The 14,479-nt window shown below is 33.6% G+C and overlaps 1 protein-coding gene across 1 annotated transcript in view; it reads left to right on the top strand.

Annotated features, from left to right (window-relative positions):
- The window catches only part of BOLL (boule homolog, RNA binding protein), a 43,286-nt gene extending 29,711 nt beyond the window's left edge, over positions 1-13,575 (top strand). Inside the window, 1 exon segment of the mRNA XM_064585830.1 lies at positions 13,468-13,575. Coding sequence (XP_064441900.1) covers positions 13,468-13,575 — 108 coding nt within the window.
- The last annotated feature ends 904 nt before the right edge of the window (positions 13,576-14,479 follow it).

The raw sequence follows: 14,479 nt of genomic DNA, 5'->3' as shown, positions 1-14,479 counted from the left end.
TACTATAAGCATGAGAGAGCGGATGGGGACAGTAAGAGGAATCAAGAACTCATGAATCTTTTAGAATTGTCATGGACAGATCTCCATTCAAGGATAAGCTAAACAGAAAAGTGTATACTGTATAGGTCCCATGAAAATATTTTTGCAATGGCACTACAGTGAAGGCAAGAATAAATAGCATATATATGGATATATGTATTAAGAACATATAAGGAAATTAAATAAAACTTGTAAAAATGCATCCTATGTTTCCAGTGATTACAGACTGAAAAACAGGAAAGATGAAATGGTTCTTGGCCAGTGTAAGAAAACACTGTATGAAACTATTGATATGATGGAAAAAATTAAATTTGTCTTTGCCGTAAAGGACCAGTAGTTACTATATAAAAACAAATCCTTGACATAGAATTTTTTTAAATTCTCTCAGAATACAGAAGATAACATGAAAGATAAAATGATGAAAGGTGAAATGCTACACTAGAGAGAACAGAGACAAGTCCAACCAAAAAAAGAATAATTCTCAAAAAGAATACAGAAAAAAAAAAACTGAATGAAAAGAATGAGCAGAAATTTTAATAGTAAAACAAAAACACCCTTGGTTTGTTTTGAATTTACAAGTCAAAATGGATTTGCCATTCTTTAAGCAGAATTAATGAGAGGCAATCCATATATAAATATTCTGGTAAATATCCATTGCCCTCCTTCCAACATCCTGGTCCTTTTAACTTTGTTTCAACCATTCATTTTTTTTTCAACCATGTATTTTTAAATAATTTTAGACCTAAAGTTGCAAAAAATAATACAGAGTTTATGTATCCCTTAGCCCAACTTCTCCTAATTTTAACAACTTATATAATCATAAATAATTAGGAGAAACAAAAATTAGCATTGGTACAATACTATAAACTACAAACCCTATTTAAATTTCACCAATTTTTCCACAAATATTCTTTTTCTGTTCCAGGATCTAACCCAATACCCCATGTTACATTAATTTGTGATCTCTCCTTACTCTCCTCCAGTCTGTGAAATTTAGTCTTTCTTTGTCTTTCATGACTTTGACACTTTCAGAGTACTGGTCAGTTATTTTGTTGATTATCCATCAATATGAGTTCGGTATTTTCTCTTGATTAAATAGAAGTTATACAGGAGCTCTTAAATGGCTCAGTCGGTAGAGCATGTGATTCTTGATCTCGGGGTTGTGAGTTCAGGCCCCACTTTGGGTGTAGAAATTACTTTAAAAAAAAATAAAATCTTAAAAAAAGTAGTTATGCATTTGGGGCAAGAATATCACAGAAGTGATGTTTTCAGTGTATCATTTCAAGGGATACAAGATGCCAGTATATCTGATTGCTGGTAATAATTAACCTTGATCACTTTAAGCATGAAAAGTAAATTGCCTAAGTAGCAGAACTAATAAGTGGCAGATCCAGGATTCTAACCTAAGCATGCTTTCTACCAAGAGAAAAACTTAGCTGGTCTTCTGAAATCCCTAACAGTAAAGTTCATTGACAAACCTATCCATGCACAAAGAACTTTCCCCCATTAGGATTTTAGAGCTTCCCTCTTAAATATGGACATGCAATCACATTAGAAGAAAGCCTCCAGAATGAGAGACCACAACAAACAGAAAGAAACATATAATACAGCGGGACAGAAGAAAATAGCAAAGATACTGTAATTAATACCCTCTTAGAGATAAGAGAAAATTAATGAGAAGTGGTCCATGCATAGACAGCCTGGCAAACACTTCATTTTTTCTCAAACATATTGGTCCTTTTAACTTTTTTTAACTTTGTATTTTGAAGTAATTTCAAGATTTACAGAAAAGTTGTAAAAATAGAATAGAGTTTCTGTATATCCTTCACCCTACTGTTCTTTGACTAGAGAAGACTGGTACAGGGAATGAACATTAATACAATCCTCTTAATTAAACTATATACCTTACTCAAATTGTGCTAGTATTTCCATTAATGTGATAGCTGAAATAAATTAAATGTAAAACATAGGCAAAAGCTTTTGAGAAAATAGAACAAAAAAAGACAGAGGTGAATAATAATAGAGAAAAAGATAAAATTAGAAGATTAATCCAAAAAATTTTTTAAAAGATTAGAAGATTAATCCAAGAAGTCAAATATTAATTCCAGAAAAATAAATGATTTGGAGGAAATAAGCAAAAAGTTAACACAATAAAATTCCCTAGGAAGTTAAGGACAAGGATCTCTAGATTAAAAGGGTCTACCAATTACTTGGCATAATTACTGCAAAAGACTCATAGTAAGACACATTATTGTGAAATTTCAGAATGGTAGGGATAAAAAAAATTCTAAAAGCAAGAAAATAGATCACATACAAAGAATCAGCAACACTGGAAGCTAGAAAACAATGGAGTAAAGCTTTAAAAATGTTTAATGACAATTTTAATCTAGGATTCTATAATAGACATAAATGAAAAAATATATTTTCATACAGTAGAGTCTCAAAAAATTTACGTCACATGCATCATTTCTCAGGATGCTGTTAAACATGTATTTCACCAAAACAAGAGAATAAACTAGGAAAAGACATGGGATGGGGAAAAAAAAAACCCAGAAAACAAAAAAAACAGGCATCTAACACAGGGCAAAGGCTTTGGGAATTCCAAGGATGATGATAAAAAGAAGTCTCTAGATGATAGCTGTGTAGCTGATTTAGAGAACAATCAGTCCTGAATTAGAGCAAGATTCAGGATTGTTCTCTGCAGGAGAAGTAATTTTTATTTGTGTAGAAAGTTGTATTAAGTATCTTACAGAACTGTGGAAAGAATATGGAGAGACTTAACCATAGGTTTGAAGAAAACTAAATGAATGGGGAAAATGAAGCAATTAGTAAAAAACAAAAAGGTGTTCAAAAAAGAAAATGTAATTATAATATACCAGATGGCTCATTAGTGAACAGTATTTAAGCATAATAATTAAAATAATTAACATAAATTTAAGCAAAACCTAGGACATAAAGAGGATGGGCAAGGAAATAAGAGAGATATGAAAGAGTTAAAATCTTTATCTACCATAAGAAGTCATTAGATAGTGAAAATTGTTCAGTTAATAGAGATAGGAATACAGAAATAAATACTAGAAGAAACAAACAAATGAATGTGACCACCTCTGAAAAAGTGAAGTGAAATAGGTAGGAGTGGAGTGGCAGGGGAGGAGGAGTGTGTTGAAGCTCTTTTTTCTGTACCCTTTAACCACTATTTGCTTTTTAAAACTAGATATATAATTACTTTAATAATAAAAATTAACTTCAAAAGTGCAATGAACAGCAGATTGTTTCCAGCCAAGATATATCAGGCAAATGTGAACAACATCAGGGAAAAAACCCAGGATGACATTAATAAGAAAGTAAATTTCAAAGTAAAAAGCATTAAACAAGACAGAGAAGTCCAGTTTATTGTGATAAAAAGTCAAATCTAATATGAATAAGTAAGTCTAATAACATAACATCAAAAATATAAAGTAGGGGCGCCTGGCCGGCTCAGTCAGAGGAGCATGCCACTCTTGATTTTGGGGTCGTGAGTTCGAGCCCCACATGGGGTAGAGAGATTACTTAAATAAAACTTTAAAAAATAAAATAGAGGGGGCACCTGGGTGGCTCAGTCGGTTGAGTGTCTGACTCTTGATTTCGGCTCAGGTCACGATCTCAGGGTTGTGAGATTGAGCCCCCAGTCAGGCTATACACTCAGCAGGGAGTCTGCTCAAGATTCTTTTCTCCTCTCCCTCTGCCCCTTCTCCCAGCTCTCACTCTCTCGCTTGCTCTCTAAAAATAAATAAATAAATCTCTTTAAAAATTAATTAATTTAATTAAATGAAAAAGTCAGTCTAATACTGTAACATCAAAAGTATAAAGTAGGGGCACCTGGCTGGCTCATTTGGAAGAGTGTGCAACTCTTGATCCAGGATCATAAATTCGAGCCCCATCTTGGGTATAGAGATTTCTTAATAAAAATAAAAAACAAAATATATACATAAAGTAAAAACTGCTAAAAATACCAAGAGAAAGAAATAGCTGTGATAGGAGACTTTAATATCATAATCATAACTCAGATTCGAATAAATAAGACCTAAAAACACTATATATGAATAATACATATGAATTTTGTGCCTTGCAAAGAGAAAGCTACTTCTTTTCTAACATTTACATAAGTTGATAATATTTTAGTCACAAAGTAAATATAAATTCAATAAAGTATACTGGCTATTTTCACTAACTATAATGAGTTACATGTATGAAAGGAGAGCACTGTGCAAGGCAGAACTATTGAGAGACTGACCCTTAGCAGGCAAGGCTGCCTACTGAAATGGCAACAAAGAGTTGTTACAGCCTAGATGATGATGCCTAAGGGCTCTATGTCCCAGTCATGACAACTCCCACTGCTTCTCAAACCACAGCATGAGCTAGGACCACTCTCCATTCCTCTATTTTTTTCCACCCATCTAAATATTACCAACCATCTTAGCTGATGATACCCTCAGGAGAAAATTTTCTCAAGGCAAAAACCACAAAACATCTAAGAACAACAACACAGTAAGTAATATGTGAGAGAAACAGCAATGAACTATAATTGACATATAACATATTAGTTTCAGGTGTACAACATATGTATATATTATGAAATGATCATCACAGTAAGTCTAGTTAACATCCAAAACCTAACATGCTTACAATTTTTTTCTTATGATAAGAATTCTTAAGATCTCTCTGAGCAACTTTCAAATATGCAATACGGTATTATTATAGTCACCATGCTGTATGTTAGTGGTCCACTTAGAAATGTCTTCTATATGTATTACCAAAGCCATTATTTTTGCTTACTTTTCCATTATTCAGACTTAAGATTCTATCAATTTGAGTTAGTTTTCTCCACACAACTAAATCAGTTAAAATAAATTACCTCAGACTTTAGTTACACCTTTCATGAAACAGTGTTGTTTCAGAGCATGTATCTGTTGCTTATCTTTAAAACTTCAGAATGAATACATTAGTGACAGATTTTAAAGTATTTGTACATTGCAAAACACCTTATCTTCATTCTTTCTGTAGTGAAATGTTCTTAATCTAAACTCTATTAGCTCTTCATTGCAAGGGTGAAAAGGCCTCCTATTTCATCTTGTAAACCTTTAAGGAAGAGACCTTTATGTTGTTCAGGAAATTTTAACCAAGATTTATTTAAAACCCTCCTCTCTCAACTTTAAAAATTGGCCAAAACAATTTTTACTTGAAAAATATTTATAGGATATGTTTTCTGTCTTATACTGTCAATTTTGTCTTTTTCATATATACCATTTTACATCATTTCAAAATGCTTATACTACTTGGAGGTTACCTCAACTCCTTTATTTTCACTTTCTATCATGAATTTTGGTATTTTTTTTCCTTTCTTGAATGCTCTTTAAGAAAGTTTCTTTTTAAGGGCGCCTGGGTGGCTCAGTTGGTTAAGCGACTGCCTTCAGCTCAGGTCATGATCCTGGAGTCCCGGGATCGAGTCCCGCATCGGGCTCCCTGCTCGGCAGGGAGTCTGCTTCTCCCTCTGACCCTCCCCCTTCTCATGTGCTGTCTCTCATTCTCTCTCTCTCAAATAAATAAATAAAATCTTTTAAAAAAAAAAAAAGAAAGTTTCTTTTTAGAAGAAGGGAGTCAAAATCAAATCAGTTTGTTTATCCTTCTAATCTAACAAAGATTTAATTGGAAGATTAAATTGAAACTACACCTAAAATAAAAAACTTTAATTATAGATTAAAATTATTCATTACTGGGGCTCCTGGGTGGCTCACTTGGTTAAGTGACTGCCTTTGGCTCAGGTCGTGAGCCCAGAATCCTGGGATCGAGCCCCACATTGGGCTCCCTGCTGGGCAGGAAGCCTGCTTCTCCCTTTCCCACTCCCCCTACTTGTGTTCCCTCTCTCGCTCTCTCTCTGTCGATTAAATAAATAAATAAAATCTTTTTAAAAAATTATTCATTACTCTTTCTGACACATATTACTATGTACTGTCAAATCTGACAGAATCTAAATAAATTATTGGCCATAAGTTAATTAATAAATCACATAAATAAGTTGCCCCTTGCATAGACATGTCTTATGGACTCTACCATATGACAAGTCTTAAGTAACAACTCATTCTCAGTAGTTCAATTTATCAAGCATTTATTGAACATTACATTTGAAAAATAATATTTGAAGTGCTGTAAATATAATTAGTAAGATTTCACCCTCAAGATTATATTCAGCTCTGTCCATGCCCTGAGTCCATAATTTTTTCCTAACTTCAGCTGTTACTTATAATGTTACATTAAAAAATTTTTCATGTGTGAACATTTAGTGGAATCAAAGGTACCACTTCTGTATTTTTAAGAGTAGTAAAATTATTAATGGGGAATAAGGCAAGGGTGTCTCACTTCACTTCTTCATTTCAAAATTGTACTGGAAGTCCTAGCTAATGAGGAAAGACAAGAAAAGGAAACAAAAGTATATAGATTGGGAAGGAAGAAATAAAACTGCCTTTGTTTGCAGATGACATGATCATCTATGTAGAAAATCCAGAACTGACCAAAAAACTCCTGGAAGTAATAAGCAACTATAACAAGGCTGTAGGATACAGAGTTAATATGCAAAAGGCAATTGCTTTTCTGCTCACCAGCAATGAATAAAAAAAGGAAATACGTAAGTGTAAATCTAACGAAATATGTACAAGATCTAGATGAGAAAAATTATAAAACTCTGATGAAAGAAATCAAAGAACTAAATAAATGGAGAGATATTCCATGTGCATGGATAGGAAGACACCATATTGTCAAGATGTCAGTTCTTCCCAACTTTATCTACAGGTTCAACACAATCCCAGTCAAAATCTCAGCAAGTTATTTTGTGGATATTGACAAACTGATTTTAAAGTTTATATGGAAATGCAAAAGACCCAGAATAGCCAACACAATATTAAAGGAAAAAAAAGTCCGAGGACTAATACTACTCAACTTCATGACACTATAAAGCTATAGTAATCAAGACAATGTGGTATTAGTAAAAGAACAGACAAATCAGTGTAACAGAATAGAGAGCCCAGAAATAGACCCATATATATTCAACTAATCTTTGACAGAAGAGCAAATGCAGCACAATGGAGAAAAGATAATCTTTTCAACAAATGATGCTGGAAAAACCAGACATCCACATACAAAAAAAGTGAATCTAAACACAGATGTTACACTTCTCACAAAAATTAATTCAAAGTTGATCACAGATCTAAATGTAAAATATAAAACTGTAAAACTCCTAGAAGATAACATAGGAGAAAATCTAAATGACCATGAGTTTGACAATGACTTTTTAGATACAACACTGAAGTCATGATTCATGAGAGAAATAACTGGTAAGTTGGGCTTCATTAAAATTAAAAACTTCAGCTCTGTGAAAGAGAATGTCAAGAAAATGAAAAGACAAGCCACAGATTGAGAGAAAACAAAAACATATCTGATAAAGAAATGTTATCCAAAATATACAGAGAATTCTTAAAGCTGAACAATAAGAAAATGAACAAACTGATTAAAAAACAGGGCGAAGGCCTTAATAGACCCCTCACCAAAGAAGATATACAAATGGCAAATAAGCATATGAAAAGATACTTAACATCGTGTGTGAATAGGGAATTGCAAATTAAAATGAGATACCACTACACACCTATATTACAATGTCAAAAATACAAAGCATTGACAACACCAATGCTGACAGGGATGTGGAGCAACAGGAACTCTCATTCATTGCTGGTAGAAATGGTACAACCAGTTTGGAAGACAGTTTGACAGTTCATTATGAAACTAACCATACTCTTACACAGAATCTAACCACACTCTCAGATATTCACCCAAATGAGTTGAAAACTTATGTTCATGGGGCACCTGGGTGGCTCAGTCGGTTAAGCATCTGCCTTCAGATCTCGGGGTGCTGGGATTGAGCCCCACATCAGGATCCCTGCTCAGCGGGGAGCCTGCTTCTCCCTCTGCCTCTGCCTGCTGTTCTGCCTGCTTGTGCTCTTGCTCGCTCTCTGTCAAATAAAATCTTAAAAAAAAAAAAAGAAAGAAAGAAAGAAAACGTATGTCCACACAAAAACCTGCATATAGATGTTTATAACCACTTTATTCACAACTGTCAAAACTTGGAAGCAACTAAGATGCCCTTCAGTAGGTGAATGGATAAATTGTGGTAATATCCAAACAATGGAATATTATTGAGTGATAAAAAGAAATGAGCTATAAAGCCATAAAAGACATAGAGGAACCTTAAATCATATTATTGAAAGAAGCCAGTCTGAAAGCACTACATACTATATGATTTCAACTATATGACATTTTGAGAAAGGTAAAACTATGGAAACAGTAAAAAAGTGAGTGGTTGTTAGGGGATGAGGGAGGGAGAGGTGAATAGAGCACAGAGAATTTTTAGGTCAATGAAACTCTTCTATATGATAGTATCATTGTACATTTGTCCAAACCCATAAAATGTGTAACACCAAGAGTGAAGCCTAATGTAAACTATGGACTTTGGGTAATAATGTGTCAGTGTAGGTTCATCAGTTGTAACAAATGTACCATTCTGACTGCCAGATGTTAGTGGAGGAGGTTACCCATGTATGGGGTTAGGGAGTCTATGGGAACTCTGTACTTTTCTGACCAGTTTTTGCTATGAACTTAAAAGTGTTTTAAAAAATTAAGCCTGTTTTTTTAAATTATTAAGGTACTCAGGTTCTAATCCATATTTTTAATTACTGATTTCCTATATTCAGTAGTATAATTAGTTGTGGATGTGCCCCACATGAAAAATAAACATTGAAATATTGTCAATAATTGTTTCCTATCAGTCCATGATTATACTGTCATAATTAGGACAATCTTTTCTTTGTACTTACATCTTTCTTTAAAAGGTAATGTGCATTATATATAATATACATATTATATATTTACTCATTATAATGTATAACTGTTGGAAGTTTTTGCAAATGGCAATTCATATCACTATTCTTTTTATCTTCTTAATACATTTTAAATGATGGTATATCCCAGCTCAATCAGATTCTCTTAAAGAATTAGGGAATTACACTAATTAAGTTCAGAATCATGTTGCTGCTCTTAAATATACATACCTGAATCTTGTTGCATTTGGTTTTCCTGAAATGTTAAAATTGCATCTGAGATTACATTAAGATAACCAAACTGAATATTATGTCATTTTTTATGCTCAAAATGTTAATGATGATTGTGTACAAGAGATGGGGTCTATATGCTGTCATGAGTACCTTTGTAGCAAAAAAGTTACATACTGATTTCTTAATGGTATTATAGAATAACCACTGTTCTAATCATTTACATTTAATCTTTAGTTCAAGGAAAAGAGTTACTAAGATTCTGCATTGAGTTTTAAAGTTAATTTAGTCCAAAGACCACCCCCCCAAAGAGGCTATGGACAAAAATGTATTACAATATAACTTTATAATCCTATATATTTTATATTTAAAAACATGGTTCTGAGAAGGGGTCCATATACCTCAATATACTGCCAAAGGAGTCCACTGCACACATACACAAAAACAGTTAATTTCTTGCAACTATTTATGAAAACCTATGTTGTACCTGTAATATATAGAGAGAAGAAACAAAAATTAAAAAACAAAAAGTTTGCCTCTGTGTTAGAGTCACTTTATTTCACTTGTAACATAAATTTTTGCAAGGAGGAATGTCTTTAGCCACATGTTCCTAATTCTAAGAGCTTTTAAGTCTTCCATACTGGTTGAGGCTATTCAAACTAGGTAAGCAATGACATAGGAAGCAGGCTGATAAGGATAATACCAACCAGACATTGCAAATACAGTTTACCACATTAAATAAACACAAGTTACCACAACAAATATAACAAATGTAATTTTCTATTTAAAAAACACTAATAGTCCCAGTGTTAGAAAGTCAAAGCCTTGGAAGTATTAGAAACAAACTTCAATATTACAAGATAGTTCTTTGTGCTTTTGTAAAGACAGGAAACTCAGTTTCTGATGGTAAAACAGAATAAGTATAGATTTAACATAAACATTATGGTAACTAGTGCATAGATACTCACTAATCTTATATATCTAAACATGTACCTAGTTAATCCTGTTCTTTGTAGTCTCAAAAACATTAGTTTCAATAGCTTCTGAGTTTCTCTCAAGATTTCTATTAAACTTGTAATGTCTGATTTTGACTTTCATTTAATCAAGCTGAATCCAATGTATTTGAGGTTGGTGATTATTTATTTCCACAATATGGAGTATATACACTCTTTAAATTTAAGGCATCTTATTAAGGTTTTCTTTCATAGATTTTCAGAAGTGCTCGGCCTGAAAATTTCTTTGCAGCCTGAACAGGTTAAAGCAGGAGTCAACAAACTTTATATAAAGGGCCCAACAGTAAATATTTTTAGCTTTGAGGCTACACAGTCTCTATCTCAACTATTTGATACTTGTAGCATGAAAACGACCAATGTTATGCTTCTTTTATGGGGGAAAAGCTATCTTATATGTGTAGCATATTTTATTTGCATATCCAGTTACATATTTCCATTCTGAGTTTGAGCACTTAATTCCCTTGCATTCTGAGTCTGTCATTCCGTCTGATTGGACATTTTTTCTCATTTTGCTCAATCTTCTTTTCTTTCCCCTTAGCACACAGGTTACTTGGATAAGCACCTTCTTTTTCACAAGAGTCAACTCATCAAATTTTAATCGCTTACAGAATTGGAAACTTTTTTTGGATACCATCATCCCCTACTTTAAGGATATATGAAAACAAGCAGGAGGATTTTGTATTACATATTTCACTAAAGATATTTTAAATTTATCTGTTTTGGAAAGGCAATAAGGAAGAGTATAGGGGTGTCTTTTCCATTCCATATGAAATTACTGTTCCTTCAGTACTGAGATCTATTCAAACAGCTCATGTAAGACTTATTGCCAAGATTTGATGACTTAGCCAAATTCCAAGGGTCTTATCCTAGTTCTTGTCCTCCTAGATTCTCTTAAATTCAATACTGTCAACAGCCTGTGTTCAAATTTTATTAATTCTCAGATATGGTTCTCCTTCCTTACATTCAGTTTGAGTCAGTATCTCTTTCAAAAATATATTTCTTCTTTTACCAACTACTAATCATGGCACTATTCCCTTTGCCCTGTAAACTGTCTTATAAGGGAGTTTTCCTGTTTTCTTCTGCACTTTAATAGTGTTTAATAGTGACTCTGACCTTAGTGCTCTGATTCTCTTCCTAATTTAACCCTAAAAAACAAAAAACACCTGAATGAGTGGTCACTCCCTCCTCTAACTCAAAATCACGAATACACAATTTTTTACATTTTATTTTCAGAATCCATACGTCTTAATGTTAGTTTGCTCATCTTTCTTCTCTCCTAAAAATCAAAACAGTACCAGTGATTTTTCTGACCTCTTGATGCTACATGGTCTATTTATATTATTTTATGTCCCCTTTTCAGCTAACTTTATAAAAATGTTTTTCCATTGCCAAATCCCTTTGTTAAGCTCTATTATTGCCTAACCAGATTACTATTTCTTCAAGACTTCTCTATATTCAGGAGCGCCTGGATGGCTCAGTTGTTAAGCGTCTGCCTTCGGCTCAGGTCATGGTCCCAGGGTCCTGGGATTGAGCCCTGCATCGGGCTCCCTGCTCAGCGGGGAGCCTGCTTCTCCTTCTCCCACTCCCCCTTCTTGTGTTCCCTCTCTCGCTGTGTCTCTCTCTGTCAAATAAATAAATAAAATCTTAAAAAAAATAAAAGACTTCTCTATATTCAGTTTCCATCCTTCAGTCATGTATACAATCTGAATTTAGGTTTTTTAATCTGAAGTAATTTTTTTCCTCTTAATCACTCTCATCAACTGTTATCCACATCCTTTCTAAATTCCTTACCATTAAATATTATATTCTCCCTTCAGTATTCCCATACTTATCAACCTAAATTATTCATCCACAACTATTTCTAGTTCTTTTCTTCGAGCTATAATGAAGCTGCTCCTGTTCTCCCTAGACATATGAAGTCTTCAAGCAATTCCACTTACATAGAATAGTTTGGCTTCACTTCTCTATTTTTCCTGAGAGTACCAGAGCATATTGCCAATAAGCTGTGAGTAGTTGACCAGGCTTGAATAGCTATATATTACCACAAATTTCATTCATTTACCAGATATTTATTGAGCACCTCCATGTGCTAGCCAGTATTCCAGATACTGAGAATAAAGCAATGAACAATACAGAGTGGTATTGGACAGTATTGAGCAAGCCAGAGAATTCAGGTCAGTCTATAGAGCTTAGCAAACCAGATGAGTTTGAACCCCTAGAGTCACACTGTCCCCAATATAGTAACCACTAGCCACATAAGGCTAATTTCAATTTTAAATTAATTAAAAATAAATGAAATTTAAAATTCAGTTCCTCAACTGCAACTAGCCACATTTTAAATGCTAAATAGTTCCATGTAGCTAGTGGCTACCATATTTGACAGTGTAGATAGAGAACTTTCCCATCAACAAGTTCTATCAGACAATACTGCTCTAGAGATACTGGAACAAATATGGAAAATTTTGAGCGTATCTAAATTTAAAAATATGTCATGGGACAGCTTGGTTACCTAAATTAGGAGCTGACCAACACTCAAAGTGCCAAAAGGATAGTAGCAACTAGGTGTTTCTTTGACCCAAACTAATCTTAACACAAAAAATTTCAGGATGACACAAATATATGGAATTACTCTATTATATGGCTATCCTACCATTGCCAACTTGAAGGGTACCCTTTGGGTTTTGAACAACTTTCTAAACAGCCTTCTGCCAAATTCTCCTTTTAAAAGCATGTTTTGTTTTGTTTTTTAAGATTTTATTTATTTATTTGACAGAGAGAGAGAGAACAAGTAGGCAGAGAGGCAGGCAGAGGGAGAGGGAGAAGCAGGCCGAGCAGGGAGCCCGATGCGGGGCTCAATCCCAAGACCCTGGGATCACGACCTGAGCCAAAGGCAGCCGCTTAACCGACTGAGCCACCCAGGCACCCCTAAAAGCATGTTTTTAAAACCCACCTAATAATGTTTTCAAAAATAAAAGGAATGTTTTAACTCACTTATTTCTGTGTTGACCTGTTCCTCATTTTTATATACTAAGCATTGTACTGTGACACTAGATTAGAGATTGTCTAAAATAGATTGTAAGCTCTCAGAGAGCAGGAAGCAGTTCTGGAGCCCTCCTCATCTCTAGTCTCTCACTTCTTAACACTCTAATATAATTAGTACACGTTCTGCAAGTATTGAGTAAATGTTCATTGATGTCCTACATTCATCTACCCTAACGATCTTTTTCTTTCCTGTTCAGTCTTTCTGATCTGTATTTTCTTTCTCTTTACTTAACAGACAGTGTGGAGCATTCATTATTAAGACAATTGGGCAGCTCTAGTCCAGCTCAACTGATTTCTTGTCCAATGATCCTTGTGTGGCCGAGATCCAGCTTCAACGAACCGGCTAGAAGCTGCCCGTTGTGATACTTAGGGTTAGTTAATACCTCGCCATACTTATTTATTCCATTATAAGCTGTCTAAATTTGATGAAATTTGCTTTTTCAGCTGTTCTACAGAACTATTTAGGTAGTTGTGGCATGTTGGTTTGTTTATGTGTTAATCTAACTGTAGTGACATTTTCTACAACATGTTTTATCCATTCCATAAATAATAACCACATTGGGAATAGTGAGGTGTCTTTCATTTTCTCTGCTTTGTGTTATTTCTTTCCTTTCAGTCTTTTAGAAGTAATGTTTAATAGTCTTTGCTATTTATTTTAATATTTAGGATGAGTCCTTTCTAATAGAATTTTTAATACTTTCATGCCTTTTAGTATAAGTACATTTGATCTTAATGATTCAGTTCCACTATTTGCTATTTTGTCATTTAATATGCTTTTGTCTAAGTTTTTATTTGTTACTGCTACTCCTTATTTAATTTTGCTTCTGCCATGGTTTTCAAAATTTGAGTAATATTTATATTTTTTTATAACATTTTCCAAATATTAGAAAAAATTCAACATGATCAGTGTTCTTACCTTTTCATGTGATTAATTTGACTGTATTAAACTTTTTCTCTCATATTTGTGATAATGCTGCAGCCTTCCTCTAATATAAGCCATTTGGTACCAAAATTTATATAATATGGATCATCTAATAGAATTGCTTTGATAAAAGAAGGGCTCACCTCTGACATGATCCCATAACGCTGACTGATATTCCACTATATTTTGGCGTTCTTTGAATGCTTTAATCTTTTGAACTTTTCTTCTTATATGTTACCAATATATTCAATTGCAGATATTATTAATATTTAAAAAGACAATTATTTTCATAAAAAAGCAAAACTATTTCCTACACCAAAGGAAAACTT

The sequence above is a fragment of the Mirounga angustirostris genome, unplaced genomic scaffold (assembly GCF_029215605.1).
Source record: "Mirounga angustirostris isolate CCGP_5_RB_7025 unplaced genomic scaffold, mMirAng1.0.hap1 SCAF_3, whole genome shotgun sequence".
Taxonomy (NCBI): domain Eukaryota; kingdom Metazoa; phylum Chordata; class Mammalia; order Carnivora; family Phocidae; genus Mirounga; species Mirounga angustirostris.
This window is presented reverse-complemented; position numbering and strand designations above follow the sequence as displayed.